The sequence below is a fragment of the Hirundo rustica genome, chromosome Z (assembly GCF_015227805.2).
Source record: "Hirundo rustica isolate bHirRus1 chromosome Z, bHirRus1.pri.v3, whole genome shotgun sequence".
Taxonomy (NCBI): Eukaryota; Metazoa; Chordata; class Aves; order Passeriformes; family Hirundinidae; genus Hirundo; species Hirundo rustica.
In genome coordinates this window covers 87957654-87974485 of record NC_053488.1, presented here as the reverse complement: position 1 = coordinate 87974485, position 16832 = coordinate 87957654, and the positions used below count along the sequence as shown (strand labels likewise).

At 41.8% G+C, this 16832-nt stretch overlaps 1 protein-coding gene across 3 annotated transcripts in view; it reads right to left on the bottom strand.

Moving 5' to 3' along the window:
* Positions 1–16832, bottom strand: part of LOC120765753 (protocadherin-11 X-linked) — a 452351-nt gene that overhangs the window by 236508 nt on the left and 199011 nt on the right. For all 3 annotated transcript variants that reach the window (XM_040090928.2, XM_040090927.2, XM_040090929.2), the window contains one exon: positions 12660–12731. In XM_040090928.2, coding sequence (XP_039946862.1) covers positions 12660–12731 — 72 coding nt within the window. The remainder of the gene's footprint in view (positions 1–12659; positions 12732–16832) is intronic.

The following is a 16832-nucleotide window of genomic DNA, read 5'->3' as shown; positions in this document are numbered from 1 at the left end:
GTGTCAACTTCTGAACCATTAACAAATCACAGGAGGGGAGGAGGGGATTCCCCGGGCACCAGCCTACCACTCGACACCTCTCCTGGATCTTTCCAGAATCCAGGGAAGGGTCTCGAAGTGACAGACAGGGCGACCATGAGGAGAGGGGGGGATTGACAGGGAGAGGTGCAGGGGAGGAATGATTGGCATAAAACGTCTGGTTATATACCTAACTCATAAGGAGAAAACTATTACAAAACACAGGGGGGTACAGTGGACTGAACCATTACAAAAATAACTTAAAAATCTTACACAAATAACTTAATAACTTAGTAAAACAACTCTCACACCACTACATTTGAGGAATGTGTGAGGAAAAACTTTTTTTGCATGAAGGAAAAGACTCCTTCAATTACTGCCCATCTTTGCAGCTCCCTTGCGAATTTCCCAGCTCCTTCTATCAAGCCTTTCCAGGTGGTTCTAGCGTGTGCCTTTATTCCTTATTAATATTGTTTTATCTTCTAACTGAAGGAAAAAAATCCTTTTTTTTTATTTTCCCCCCTCCATCAGGACTAGTGCTACAAAACAACTGGATAGAGAAGTGGTCTGCACAGAGTGCTGCGCACGGCTGGCTTATTTCACTACGGCCAGCAAGAGAGATTCATCCCTTCGAAGGGGAAAACAGCATTTTTCCATTAAGTGAACTCTTGTATAATACAGCAGCATATCTCTGCTTCTTAGAGGCTCCACAACACTTGCTATCCGTGTTTCCAACTGAGTTGTTTACTTTCTCTCAAATCCTCAGCTTGGCAGAGCTTGTGAACAGCCTGCCACGCTGCTGAGCACAGTGCCACGAATATGAAAGGAAGAAGCAATCCTGAAGGAAGCACATCTGAAAGGAGGAAGATAAAATAGTGATGGCACGATTATTTTTATTTTATCAAGTTGCTGTAAAACTGCCAAGCCCAGAAGCCGAGTGTTTTAGCTGTGTTCTGTAAAGAGAAAGCCAGAAAACTCTTCCCTCTCTCACTGCTCCTCAAAAAAAAAAAAAAAAAAAAAATTCAGATGTTTCAAAGTCACAACACTTGTAAATCCAGAAATAGAAAGAATGAAACAGATCATAAAGCAGCCTCACTTTTACTTAAACAGACAGAGCTCTGTGTGTTAGGCACACGTATGAAAGCAGTTAAAAAAAACCAGTCAGAATTCAAAAGAACCAAGAGCCTTGTTCTTGCTGAGGCCTGATTGCCTCAAGCACCACCTCCCAGGCAGGCTGCTCTATAGGGAAGCCAAATCAGGACAGATAAAACACAAGAATCTACTGTGGATGGCAAAGATTTCACAGATCTTGGACTTGAAAACTTCGCCAACCTAACCGATTCTGTGAAACTATCCTTAATATCCAAAAACAAATCTTGGGAAGGAGAAAATTTTAACATGTGCATGACAGAGGATGGCTGTAAAAATCGAGTTTTCTTATAGGGAAACAACTATGCAACAACATCTACTGGCTGGAGCTTGGCATCCTTTTAAAATGGCATTTTCCTTAATTTAGCTTAATAAACAACAACTAATTCAGAGAGTAAAATATAAGTATGAAATTACCAGATAAACAACCCAGTACTAAAAATGTCCCCATGGTGCAAATACTTTGGTAATACATAATTAATTAATCTGGTAAGAGCACTTCAGCTTAGGATATTTCCCTGAAAACCTTTAACTTTTTAAAGTTAATAAGCACCTAGAACTAATCTTGTCCATGGCAATGACTTTCTGTGGGCACCCTGGCAGAGGAAGTTTCCACAAGTGGTGGCAACCTCAGTATTTATGTGAGTCTTTGCTGAGGAGTGAGGAGGAATTTAGAACAAAATCCTGAGGGAGAAGAGCAGCACAAAGAGAGGGCATGACAAATAAAACAAAGTGCAATTTCTGCCTGGGTTCATAGTTTACACCATCTGTACCGCAGATATATGGTGAAATTCAGGGCATTACAAAGTACTGAGAAAATTTATGGATTTCAAAACAAAGCAGTAGAATATGCATCTTTTCAGGGATGATGAATTCTACGGCAAACACCAAACACTGTCAGCCTGCTTGCAACATTAATTCTTTCCTGAGTCTGGGAAACTTGTTGTATCTGTTAGAGTTAGAAAAACAGTGCAATGCACAACAATTAATTGTGATAGTTTGGAAAGCTTAAAGCATTTATTAAAAAAAAAAAAAAAAAAAAAAAAAAAAAAAAAAAAAAAAAAAAAAAAAGGCCAAAATAGAAAGTTTTGCTGATCATTTTCCAAACTGTATATGCTGGCCTGCAGCACCAACACCTACTGGCTGGAGCCTGGCACACTTTTTTAATGGCATTTTCCCTAATTTAGCTTAAAAACAACTCAACTAGAACCAATTTGTAAAATTCCAGCAAAAACCAGTTTGTATTCATAACTGCATGGAAGAATGCTGAGGTTCATCTGGAGAAAGAATTCCTTACACTGAAAAACTCCCTTCCTTCCTCAAGGCAGAGTTAGCTGCCAACCAAACCCATTTCATATTCTAAGAAAAGACAAATACCGTATTATAAAATTCTATTTTAAGCTTATTTTGAGTTAGCACTTAGATTCTGCTGTTCGTCTGCGTCCTTCAGGGCCAAGCAGGTAGAATGGAGGCTGGATACACCATTTCAGAGACAACTGAGTCCTGGCCACCATCTCTTCGAGACTCCCTGTAATTTGTCTTTAGCTGTGGCTCAAACTTGTGCTGTTGGGCAGTGACAGAGGCAGGCTCAGTCAGAGGGACAGAAATGATCACAACTCCTGTGCCCTGAAAATCTGGCACCTGCTTGTGAAAATATTAAATGGGACAACACAAAGGAAAAAAAAAAATAAGAGATCTGGAGGAAGATCTCATTTGTTGAACTGATTACAGGAGGGTGCACCTCTGTCCCTGCACATTTCACAGACACTTGGATGCAGATCAGGGGACACTTGTGGTCAGGCTGGACTCTGACATTCCCAGCTCAGCATCTCAATCTGCGAACAAAAGCTGTCAGAATAGGAAAAGTCTCCACAGCCCCTTCTGGTTTTTTCCCTACTTCTCTGTTTTGAAATCCCTTTCAGATGAAGAAAACAGATAAAATCTTAGCAAGAAGCCCCGTGCAGCTTTGCTGCCCAGTGAACTCATGAGTCACAGCCTGAGGAGAGAGAAATGTCCATTTTAAAAGGCCCCTAAACTGAAGGGGCTCAACACAAGCACCCTGAGTGGAACAGCAGCACCTGCACCTTTTGAGAGGGTCCCTGTCTCCTTGCAGGAACTAAAACCCATTGCAAATGCTGACCCTGATAATCTCCCACCTTATTTACTGGATTCTTTCTCAAGGGCAGATGGAGAGAGCAGCGGTGTTAATCTCATTTGGGATTGAATTAGTCCATAATGCCCATTACCTTATGGGCGCTGGGGCACCAAGCTGAAGCGTGTCTGCTTTATATGCAACAATTTCCAGCCAAAAAATTAATCAGACCATAAAACATCCTTCAAGAAAAACAACTGATTTCGCAGATGAGGAGCTGCCTGAGAGGGTGAGCAACCTGGCAACCCAGAGCCACCATCTCCACTACAGCCACAAAACAATAATCATATAACTTAATGGGCTGGTGAAACCACACATTTCAGTTAACTAAATTGAGGGAAAAAAATCTCTTTTCAACACTGAGGATGTGTGAGAGAGTGTTTGGGTGTGCATTGGCAGCCTTTATAACATTTATGACTCCTTTGTCCCCCGACACTGGCTTTCAGCCTCCATCCTTTGTGACCAATATTAAAATATTCAGTGTCACAGAATCACAGCTGGAGTGAACCTCTGCACTTGAAGGGCTCACGTGCACCTAGTGCCTCCTTCTGTTATTGCCTGGGACAAGACTTTATGGCTCTTTTTGCTGTCCAGAACAAAACATTTGTGTCCCTAATTCAGCAGGAATTAGGACATAATGTCCTCAGTAAACATTGGAAAATTTACAACTGGAAAACCACAACCAAAAGTTTACAATTGGAAAAAGACAACCAAAAAAAAGAACAACACCACCACCAAGAAAAAATGGTTACAAGTTTCCTAAAAGCAGTCTGGGAAAGAAAATGTCAGGAGATCACCTAAGAGTCGAAAACTCAAAAGCTTCCAAAAGCTTTCCCTCAAACACTCTCCATGCAAAGATCCGCATGGAAGCCAATACCATTTTTAAGATTTAAAACACAACACCAGAGAGATTTTTATTATGCTCATGTTTTCCAAGGGCTCTTCAAGATGATCTTCTTGCTCCCGGGTGCATAAATCCCTAATGCTGGCGGAGCAGCGAGGGGGATGGATCTGTTCCTGTGCACAGCTGCTGCCTCCCTTAGCAGCCCTCTGCCAGTGACAGCCAGGTGGACACTGGAGAAGGGACACCTCAATCAATCACCACAAAGCTCCTTCACGTTTCCCATTTGAAGATTTATGCAAGTTGAGCGCAGCTCGGAGCTTTCTCCTAAATGAGGAGGATGTCTCTCTCCCTCCCCAGAAGGGGGTGATGGCAGAGAAGCACTGGGGGGAAGAAAGCCATTCCGAGCATCCCCATGAGCACCTCACAGATCCCATCTACCTTTTCTGAGAGCAGGCCCGTGTGATTTATTCAGACACTGACAGGGCTTTGTGCATCTCCAAAGAGGAAGGAGTAGCTGTCTACCTGCCCTTGTTAAACAATGTCACTGGATGTTCTCGCTGCTGAGTGCCCATCTCCTCCAGCTCAGCGTGAGCAAAAGGGATAAATGCCCTGGGTGCTCTGAGCAGCACAGCTCCCTCCCCGCAGCCCCAGCCCGAGGCAGGCTGACAGATTTTTGGGGTTTCCTGTTTGCACGCACACTGGGCTGAAGGTCCAGGTATGCTCTACAGCTGAGCTCCCCGCTCCTTCTACCAATTCTTTCCTCTTTGCACTGCTGTTCGAGTCTGTGATAGCAACCCTGACGTGTCAGAAGCAAGGGGAAATGAAAGATTTAGCAGTGCGAGCCAAAGGAATTAGGCAGATGTAGGAATAGGGTAAAAAGCTGGCCTCTCATCTCTTCTAAGTGCAGCTAACAAGTGATCTATAAGTTCCCACGTGAAGCTGTTTGGAGATTGAGAAGTTCCTTTAACACAACAATCTGTTCTGAGGGTGGAAGATAAGTGCGCCTGTAATAACAAGGGATTTGTGCCATGAGAATCAGCAAAGAAAATATGTGAACAATCTGAGAATAGATAGATTTGATGGACAAGTAAAATGTCTTTTACTAACCAATAGCATGATTAACACGGAAGCTATCAACCCATTAGAAGTTGGCCTCAAGGTTTGTAAAAAAAACTGTATAAAAGGCAGCATGTAGGGATAATGAAGGGAAGCCTTCTGAACTTTTATGGTGTCACTATTTGTGTCGTGACCGTCCCGACAGCAGGCAGACAGCATCACTGCCGCAGAGGACAAAAAGGGAAAAGATATTCTGCAAGGTGAATGACTTAGAAACAATTTAAATATTTCAAGGAGGACCTGAAGCCTTTGCTGTAGGCTAATTCCCCGTGGAGCAGTTGTGGTGTTTGGGCTGTGGGGGCACAGGGCAGGGATGAGCACAGTGGTGCCTGTCAGAGATCCAGCCCCCAGAGCGCCCGGCTCCCGCTGCTGCTGGCCTCAGCTGCATGGAAACCGTCTGGGGAGGCCTCATGCCCGTAATTAACTCGTGAGAGAACTCTATATTGGCGCAAATTGAGAGGTTTTTTTATCATAGAATCACCAGCCGGCCTGGAAAACAGACAGATAAACTTAAATGAAATGGGAATTATATTCTGCGTTTGTAATAGTCTCCCCTGCTGAAATCAATAGCAAATTCGGTGCTCACAGCTCTGAGAGCCTGCTTCTTTTTGTCCTTATTTTCTCTTTTCAGCTAGATCAGCGACTGACCTCCACTGCCATGCACCATGGCAAAACAGGATCTTGAAAAAATATTTTATATATATGTAAAGTCTGTCTGAAATCCTACTAGGTTAATGCAAATGGAGTCCTTCCTGTTGGCCAAGTAATCTCAGCAACCCTGGTCCTCTGCAGAGTAAGTCTGGATTTAATTAGAATTAAGATTTTATTTGTAAACATCTTGTAATTACCTTTTTTTATTTTACAGTTGAATACTCCCAGTGGCCTACTAGAGGCTGATATACTGGTTTACGTGTGGCAAGTTGGTGGTGTTCTATTCCACGTTAACTGGAACCAGGGGAAACTTCCAACAGACAAGAAATTGTTAATGCTCCTTTCCACTTGGAGTCACCTTCCAGAACTGCACCCTGATTTCTGGATACACTATTTGTTCAGGAGGGCAGGAACAATTAGTGTGTGTTCTTTTCTCTTAAGTCTCTTAATAAAATGTTATTTCATTTCAGCAGATGCTCAGATCACACCAAAACAACTGTGTGCTTCCAGCTGGCTTCAAGCTTGGGAAGACTCCATTTGTAGAGATAAAGTATCAAGTTTTGAGACTGGAGTGCTCAGAAACAGTTCAGATATTTATGTAAGCAATTCTAATTGCATTTAGAATCCCCACACCTTCTGCTCTGATCTGGTCTTTTATTACTCTGGTTTTTTTTTAATTTTGCCAGGTCATTTTTGTTAGCGCTCAGGATTACAATTTAAATTCCATTAAATAAGAGATATATTCAAGAAATATTTGAATTTACCTAGGCACCAAATAAAATGTGAATATTTTAAGTACACGGATGCTAAATACTGAATATAACCTGGGTGTGAATAGACTGTATGAATTTGTTTAGGTGGCTAGTTTCTTTTGAAAACACCAAACCAGCAACAAAGCTTTGTTTTCATTCTGACTTTGACTGGTTTCGAGTCCTAAAGGCTCAAGCTGTGACTTAAGCAAACAGAGCACTCCACGACTCCATGAACAATAATTCAATACCCATGAACTACTGGAACAAAATATGCACAGAATTCTTATTAATTGCTTCTCTACAAATATTTAACCACAGTTGCTAATATTTATTCCTAATTTAAAACAGACTTTTTATAATTAAAAAAAAAAAAAAAAACCAACAGCCTATTTTAATTTTGAATGTTTTTAAAGCCAAGATCAAACCACAAGCCATATTGCAATATATCTCACTTGTCAATAAAATGAGTGCCTAAATAAGTACCTTCCAGCATATTTATCAGAAGTGGAGCAACAAACGTGGTTGGATTGCATTTATTATTGGCAGCTTTTTGCCTGTGTGCAGGAGGTGAGGGGAACAAGGTGAATTGCCAGCTCCCCTAATAAGACATCTCTGTCAGAGGGTGCGTGGAGAGTTTTCTCTCCAGAAGATGCTCAGGGGAAAGCCTGGCTGCGGATTAGGGCTCAGAACTGATGAAAAGAACAAGAAGCGCTGCTCATGGCTGTGCCTGCATCGCCGGGCATTTGGAGGGAACAAGAATTACATGACTTGATTTACTTTACAAAAACTGATTAGTAAAACCCCCTGTGGATTTCTTAACTATACTATGGAGGGATATAAGATTAGTGGAGCAATTCCCATCATCAAACGTATTTACTGCTAAAATATTGGATTAGTGATGTTGTTATCCACTGTTCCAAGATTATAAAGTGATTCTTTAAAATTGAGGAAAAAAAAACCCAAAAAACCTACACTCTATCATCCGTAATTAGATTTGAGTCTGAGTGGTTTTGCCTACCCAGAAAAAGTAATTCTGCAGGGAAAAAAAAAAAAAGCCAAACTCCAAAAACAAACAAACAAACAAACAAACAAACAAACAAACAAACAAACAAACCACAGTCTGTGCTCTGCACACAAAAAAAGGGAAAATAAAACTATGGATTTGGAAGAATCCTCCTCTGCTTTTGAGGCACAAATGGCTGTATTTGGCCTGGATCTTGTTGCCCCTGCTTGTGATGGTCAGTGCTGTGGAGTGTCCCACCTTTACACCAGGTGGTAATAAAGCCTTGCTGGTGTCAGATGTAGTTTATTTTAACCCACATGACTGTGCAACTCATCGTCCTCAGACTCTCAACCCTCCCAGAGAACTTTGAGGAGAGGCTCATCATTGTCTCAGTTCCCACTGACAGCATGAACTGTGAAGGAGGAAGAGCATAAGGAGAGGGGATAAATTAATGTGGTCATCAAGGTAATTATGCTACACTTGGGCCAGGAATATTAATGCACCTGTATCCTGGCTTTGTAGCCATTATCTTCAGCAACTAAAAGCACTTGTAGTTCTTACAATTAATAAACAAAAAGCTACAGCACTAACATCACCTTCTCACATTTTATTCCATTGAACGCCTCTAGGAACCACTTGTATCAAGTATTTCAGGGAGACACATAATAGACAGCGATGTAGGAGTCACCAAAAAGAAAACTAAATCAGAAATATTCCGCAACTGAAGAGTGGGAGTTTTGTTGTACCTGCCATGCTGGCAAACCTCGCTATTTGCCAGTGCTGCAGTTTAAACTTAAGCATTGTTCCTTCTCAATAAGAAAATGGTAAACCCCTATTGTCACTTTCTAGATTCATCTTCTCAGCAATGACAGAATCCTAAATTTTAAGGCTGGAGAAGACATGGTGATTCCACCATATCCCTGGGTAGCCTAATTCCAGCGTTTTCAGTGAAGACATTTTCCCTGCCATCTCACCTAAACCTTGGCACACCTTTAGGCCATTTCCTCCCATCCTGTCACTTGTCACCTGGGACAAGAGACCAATCCCACCTCGCCTAAGTCTGGAGGAAACAGATTGTTTCTGATTCAGAACCATGGTGACCAATATTATTTCATGTCACTGCCACACAAAATTCAGAACCAGCAACCTCAAAAATTTAAACAATCACGGATTACTTTGATTTTAAATTGTCCTGTTTATAATGGACTGTAAATTTAGAGGCTGTAAATATATAATCTTAACCGCAGAAGCTCTGAGCAGCCTTGACAGGGTTTATCAGCTAAATGTTTAATCAGGCAAAGCAGCAAAAAACATAACCACAGGAATACATGGTATTTAGCATTTAAATAAAGCTTGTAAACCAATGACAAGTCTATTTGGGCAACTACTCCCACACATGTTCCTTATCTGCAAAGGTCTTGTCCCAAATTTATCGGAATGAGTCTCTCATACTTTATTTTCCAGGCAGTAACATCAGTTTCCATTCACTGAGTTCATGGGGGGGGGGAAAAAAAAAAAGAAAAAGAAAAAGAAAAAGAAAAAAAAAAAAAAAAAAAAAAAGATGGAGAAAACTACAAGTTAAAAGGCACAGCCATGAAAAAAGAATTCCTACAATGTCAATGTCATACTGCTCTGTGAGCTTAATAAACCACAGCCAAAACCCCCTAAAAAGCACAACTGTGAAACCAAGAACAAAAGCCCCCACCACACAGCAGAAGGAACGAGCCTGACAAAAGTGCTACAGCTCTTCTTTTCTTGCCTAATTGCAGAGCTGTTTCAAAATTCCCAGCCAAACCTGGCTGCTTCCAAGATCCAGCCTTGAGCAAAGAAGGCAGGGGGGAGCCCTGGCAGCATGAATCCCTCCTTGGGCACAGAAATCCCCACTCCCTGTTTCCCCAGCCTGGAACCTCTGTGTGCAATTGCCCTGCTGCTAATGGGCACCAGCTTCTCCCCTGCTGCTGCCAGGGCCAGATGTGGTTCTTTCTGCCTCACTGCCCTTTGGCCCTGCACACAAACCCTGCTCTGGGCTGCTCTGTTCTCTCTCTGCTGACACAGCTCCTCCCACAGCAGCTCTCTCAGCAGCCCAAGCACACAAAATGATTTTTTTTTTTTTTTTTTTTTTTAATTGTTATTATTGAGTAGACACAAGTAGCGAGTCTCTCCCTCGCGTGCGGTGCGGGGGATTCAAGAAACTTTCATGGAAGTAGCACCTTTTTTGTACAGAGGAATTGGCTTTACTCGTGGTTCATTCTGGTGGCTTTTAAATACATTTCTCCTCCTTTTAGAGTTGGGAACCATTTGCTTTATGAGCACCATTTGGATCATTTGCCTGTTGCTCATAAAATAGACAAAGCTTTTATCCATGCCATGAATTTTTATTCACTTCATAGAAAATACCTAAGGAGGGATTTGCAGTGGCCAGAATTACATCCATGAAAGAATTAACAACTAATTTAATTTTCTGCTACAATAATGGTTCCAGCAGTTTTCGATTTTGTTGATTACATTTCTTCTCTCCAAGAAACAAAAAAGCATATTAGCGTTAGCTTCTTTGTGTGTATCTGTTTTAGAAAACAGACTATTTTTAAAATAAATACATAGGGATGACAAAAATGTTTTATGAATTTTTTTGTATGTATCTGTTTTAGAAAACAGACCATTTAAAAAATGAATATATAGGAATGACAAAAATATTTTATGAATTTTAATCTCTGTGGTTAATCTTTGTGGCAAATGCAGCTTTCATAAGCCATCAAACAACACGGTTATGGTCTGTGTGCTCAGCAAGAGCAAGGATTCCCGTCAGCACTGGGACAGTGCAACAGAACATGTCTTTGACAGGGCTGCTGGCAACAGCCACACAAACCACCAAGGAAAAGTGGCTGCAGAATTCACCTCTGTCACCCACGTCCACGCACCTGTGCCCCACTAAGTGAGGATCACAGATCAAGCCGCCTCAACCATTCCTCCCTCAACTGGGAAGCCAAAGTCCTCTCAAAGAACCCAAACCCAGCCCCAGCGCTCCTGGTGAGGAAATGCTGAGGGCGAGGGAGCAGGAGGAGCCCATCAGCCCTCCCAAAATGCTCCATCACCCGTACAGCAGCTGCTGGAACCAGAGCCCTCCCTCCGGCTTGTCCCTGCGTGTGAAGAGCTAACGCCTGCTGGTGGCAGAGGATCCAGCAAACCCCTGCAGGACTGCACATAAACATTATTGACTGCAGACACAGATCGATGAGGCTGAGCTGCTGCGATTAGCAGCTGCCCGAGCAGGGGCTCTGGGAGGTTTGGCCACGCAGGGGCTGGGAACAGGACACGCTCTGCACCTGGGAAACTTTTATTTGGGAAAAGGGGAAAATCCTGAGAGCAGCAGCCGAGGGGCTTCCCTACAGCACGAGCCCTGCAGATTTACAGACAGATCTCTTCTCTCTGCATGCACAAACATAAATACCACGTATCTGTGACTGCAGGGTTGAGTTTATCAGTGAAGAGCTCCTGTATTTTAACCAGCTGTGTGGACTGTCCCGTGGAAGCCTGCACAAGCCAGCATTTGCACCTAGAAAGGCAAAATGCACTCAAGCTTGAAAAGAGGCATGAGGGCTTTTCTATTTCCACTTCTCAGTTCCTACACTTTATCTGCCACGAGTCTGGGGAGTAAAGAAGCCCCTAGAACAAATCCAACTTCTGGGATTTCATATTTCACTGCTTCTTTTGTTCCCTCACGTCAGCTCTGAAGCCACATATTCTGTGTGCAGTACAGTGCCCTGATACATGGGGAATAAACAGCAAAAATGGCCCTGAAATCCTGCATGTGAAACTGAGACATAACTTTAAAGAGTTAAGATTTTAGCTAAGGGTTAGAAGCAATTTATATTGATCAAGACGTAAGTTAGATTAGTAAATGGTAGGTTAATGATTATTAGATGCCCCAGCTAGAGCTAACTGTTATATTATGAGCTTGTTTATAGAAAAAGTGGAGTAAGTGAACCATCATCAGAATAGACTGAAACCACTAAGAACAATGGCCAGCACCTGGACTTGGTATCCATCAATCACAAAGCAGGGGACCTTGGACAGTGCCAGAGGGTCACAGAGACCTGATGAAGACTCTCCTGACTTCATCCTTTGAGACCACTGACCCAATTCGAGACCACCGACCCAATTCAAGAGAAGAACTGCGCACGTGTGAAGGACTGATAGCCTCATTTTAATGGAGAGCGGGGATGGGAGGTGCTGGGGTTATGCACATGTATTGTGTGTAAGAGCTTGGAAAATAAATAGAGAGCAAAGAGCCTTGTTGGGGGCGGCCATGCCTTTCGGAGATGACTCCCGTGCAGCCCATGGTGAATAAACATACCACTGAATAACTTTAATTATTAGAGGGTCTTTGTGACTATATCAGTTTTCAATGACTCAAAACATTTGTAATAAACAAACTGCCCAAGCAACTACAAAGGCCACAACATTCAAACTCATTCTGTGTTAAGAAAGACTGCATATTAAGATCCATGTTTCTTTATCACATTTTTTGCATGATTAATTGTTGCTTCATTCTTGGTTAAGTCCTCACGAAGCAAAAGGTTTATCTCTCAAACCTCCCTCTCAAGATAACAAACATCCACCCCTTCATTTCTATACCAGATGCTCACAGTTTATTGACACACCAATAAAACTACCAAAGTAGCTCTGTTCTGTAGAGTCATTGTAGAAATTTTGCACAATTTTTTAAGCACATGTGAAGCTCAAGATGAAGGCAAGACAATGCTGGCATTTCTTGCTCAGAAAAAAAGCTCAGACTTTAACTCATAGGGCATCACCAATAGTCTGGGCAGCCAAAAACCAAAACAAACCATTTTGACATGATAGAGGAACTACAGAGCAACCTGTTGCAATATTCCTTTGCAGATTATTTCCATGCATACTTACAGAAACCACCACTAGGGAAAAGCAGTGATCAGAAAAGTCGTTCCAGCCTACCTGTGGCTGAGTCCAGGGCTCCAAGGCTGTTTCTTTCAAAGGAGTTTGCGGCCTTCCCACTTCTTTTGTGTGCTTTTGGGAGAGAAAAAGATGTGTCAATGATATGTTCAGTCAGCATTCAGCATTCAGTTCCCCTGGGGGAATAAAGCAGGTACATTATTGCATACAATAATGTATCAATGCATCAGGCCTGCACGCATTTGGAATAGGTGTAGGTAACTTTATTTTTATTTTTCCCCTAACTAAATAACTTTATAGAGTTGCTGTATCTTTCAAAGTGTGGGAGTTCACACCTTCATCTGTACATTCAGACAAAAAATTCAGCTAAAAATATGAAATTATTTGCCATCAGAGTAAGGTTAGCAGCAGAAATTCAGAGGGAACTCAGCTCTCGTTTCTCTGCTGTTTCCTGCCCAGGCTGTATTATATTCACTGTAACGTAAATAGATGAATCAAAAAAAAAAAAAAGAGAATTTATGGGAAATACTTTTAAAGGCTGCATTATTTGGATGTGGAGCAATGTTTTCAGATGAAAGCCCTTGTCTTCCCTTCCTGCTCTTCAGAGCTGGAGCCAGGACATTGAGCAGTTAAAGGTTTTCTGTCTCCTTGACCTCCCACTACTCGGAATGTTTTAAGAACAACCACCCCAAACCAAAAGTACATGTAACCAAATACAGCAAAGTGGTCTCCAAAGAAGAAGACCTCTGATCCTTCACGCTTTCTTTTTTCTACAATACTAAAATATCCTGTGCTTATTACCATCTAATTACCCTACTGCAATAATAAATGCATAAGATTTTCACTGGGACTGAGCAATGAATAGGATTGTTGACACCTTTTAATTTTCTCCATATGTGCTTTCAGTGATGGAATTTTACACACTGTTGTAAAGGATGTAAGTCTCATATTTTCTTTCCCCCTAAATTTTTGTTCTGTCATAAAACAGAAACAGCGGCATACACAAGACTAAATATATATATTTATATAAATCCTCTGCTGAAATACTTCTAAGTGGTACCGGGATTTTCCTCCTCCTGAAATGCACCACCCTTTGAGCACTGCCTTTGACAATATCTAATAAAAATATCACATTATCCAGGTCCCACATCAGAATGATCTAAACACCCATGGAGACTGTAAGGACTGACAAAGAAAAGGAGAGAGATGCCATTGGATTTTTTGTCATTTACAACAAACTATGGCTGCTTAAAAGGAAGCATTGTTTTTTAAATACAGAATTTGTGGGCAACTTCATTTTGCATGGAGCATTCACGGGGCTTCTTTCAAAAAACCACCTTATTAAATTGCAATTGTGTTTTGGCAGATTGGATTGCCTGTAATAATAGATTACAAGCAATAATTTTTACTATTTTTTGTTATATTTTGGGGTAACAATGGAATATGAGTCATTCTTGAAATAGAACAATAAGTGTATTTCAAAAGAAAAAAGAAATAACCACAGATTTAGTCAATGCTAAACAGAGTTAAAATGAAAGCATCTGAAAAGGGAAAGTTGTGTTTTTCATGCATTCAAAAGCTAACGTATTCTACCTTATAATCTTGCTTTAATCATCAGCCATCAAAGGGACCCAAACACACAATGAAAATTATTAAACATATCAATTGTGGTGCTAAGGATACCATAATAATTCCACATGGGCCAGCCTGCCAGGAACTGACGTTAAAAATCACATTATTTCTTGAGAAATAGCTTTGCTCCGCATTTCACGCCAGGTTTTTATACAATATTTGCCCACTCAGAGAGTACAGAGAAAAAATGAATGAACAAGTGTATGATTATACAAGAAAACAGATGAAAAAGCACATTTAGGTGAAACAGCACTTGATGCGTTTGGGTAACACCGGAAACCATGTTCAAAATTTTAGACATGGCTGAATGAAGACTCAAACTACTTAATGCTGAATTTTATTTAGACTGACCCCATTTACTTCCTAAAGTTCTCCCTACCCTGCACCTAAAGAGACCCTCTCACCCCACTCTGAAGAAAAACTGTCAGGAAATAGGTACAACACACAGAAAGACTGAAAACAGTGCAGATTCCAGGGCAGCTGCTGGTCAGGCTGCTCCTGGAGCACAGGGAAGGAGGAGAAAGCCAAGCAGCAGCTCCTTTATCCCTGCTGGCTTTCCTCACACTGGAAACACTTCTGTGTCTCACTGCGATTTTCCAGTGCTGCCTCAGAACCCGCTCCACACGCACAGCTCCGGTTTTGCCACGGAGAGCCTGGGAGGGCGTTTGTGTGATCGCCTGGCAGCGTGGGCACACGCGCTCCACACGGGCTGCCAGCCCCACAGGGGACAGCTGGCACTGACCCAGTGCCTAGCAGTGGCAAGAGGCAAATCCTCTGCAGCCCTGCACCTCTCCAGGTGTGGTAGCTGCTCTGAACTGCCTGCTGCGAGAGCAGCTGCACCTGGAGCACAGAGCTCCCGACTCACACCTGGCTGAGATACACGCGCTGCTAATGGATCACGCCAGCAGCACTCACCCACAAGTTCTCTTTCCTCTGTTATAAAGAGGGATGTGGTAATGAGAGACAATCCTCCCAGGAGCTTCTGTCTTCCAGCACCGATAAAGGAGCTCTTACCAAAACTGGAGAGTTTTTGGAAGCCTTTATCCCCTCGTTTTGCTCGGAGCATCTTCCTACAGCCTTCTGCAGCTTCCCCAGCTCCTCTGCAGAAACAACAGGCTGTGCCCACAGTCTTTTGGTTATGTTCCCTCCACTCCCTCAATTGGGCATTTAAGTTCCACATGTGGAAGAGAATTGTGCTCGTGATGAGATAAAAGGTGGAATGATTTCAGCCGGGGTATGACATTGTGGTTCCAGCAGAGCCATTCAAGCTCCCACAGCCCTTGTACGTGCGCTGATCACAATTTCCCTAGCAGGCCAGCCTGACTGGGGGAATTAATGAGGTTATTTCCATGTTTGAAGAGCCACCTGTCACTCCTGTACCAGCCAACTGCTGTTCCACAAGCACGGGGCGTACCTGGACAACTGATCCTGTTCCCACCACTCACCCAGCTCCTCCTGAGATCTCCACCTCTGCTGGAGTTAAGGGAGACAAGTTTTGCTCTAAATCATTACCTGACATGCCGTGTCACTGCCACGGTACAGGCACTGAGCAAGACAAAAAAAAAAAAAAGACAAAAAGACAAGGAACCACATAAAATCTTGCTGGCTGTGAAAGTTTCCTTTATCTCGGTGATCCCTTTTGTCCACTGGGAAATGCAATAATTTAAAATGTTCCCCAAGGCCAAGTGGTCCTGTCTACCTCCATCAAGTCCAATTTTCAGGTATTTTCAATAAGAAAAAAGCTTTGGTTTGCTGAGCCATCATATAGCCAGTCCTATCAGTCTTCCACATGACCACCCAGAAATTACCCTCATCAATGGTGTTAGCAATCAATAAAGTCCAGCAGAGTAACTAGGTTGCAAAAAGAGCGTGCACAAAATATTTTGCTGATATTTGGAATTTTTTGCCTGGTTGTAATAGAAAAAAAAAAAAAAAAAAAAAAAAAAAAAAAAAAGAAAAAAAAAAAAAAGCTTTAATATTTAATCAAAGCAGTTATTAAATATTTTTTTAAGGAGAAAATGAAATCCATCATGAATATTTCCTGTTGTGTATTAGGAGCAATAAGTTAACAAACATATAATTACTTCTGACAACTTGACAGGTAATATCCAGGCTTCCAAAACCTACCAGAGAAAACGAACTGTAAAACAGATTTTAAAGGTTATGAAAGTGTTTTAAGTCAGATATCATGTTTGTATTTAATGGAAGAATGGATCTGGATGCTTCAGAGGGGTCCTCACTCTGAAAAATGAGGGGAGATCTTCACTGTGTCTGAGATAACTTAAAGTGATTAGGTTTTATTCTAACACAAATTACTGGTTTTATTCATCTGGATAGATGTTACCAACATTCCACCTTGCTTCTCTATTGACAAGTTTTTGCTTTTCTTCAAAGCAAATCTTGACTTAGATCTAAAACAGAAAAATAAAAAGTTACAACACAACAACCGTGGTTTACCTATTCTGATTTCTGGAAAAGCCCTAGAATTTTCTAGGCAGATAATACCACCAGTAATTCTAATGGTTATTGATTACTGTGAGTAGCAAAAGCAGACAGAAATTCCAAGATAATACCACGCATTTC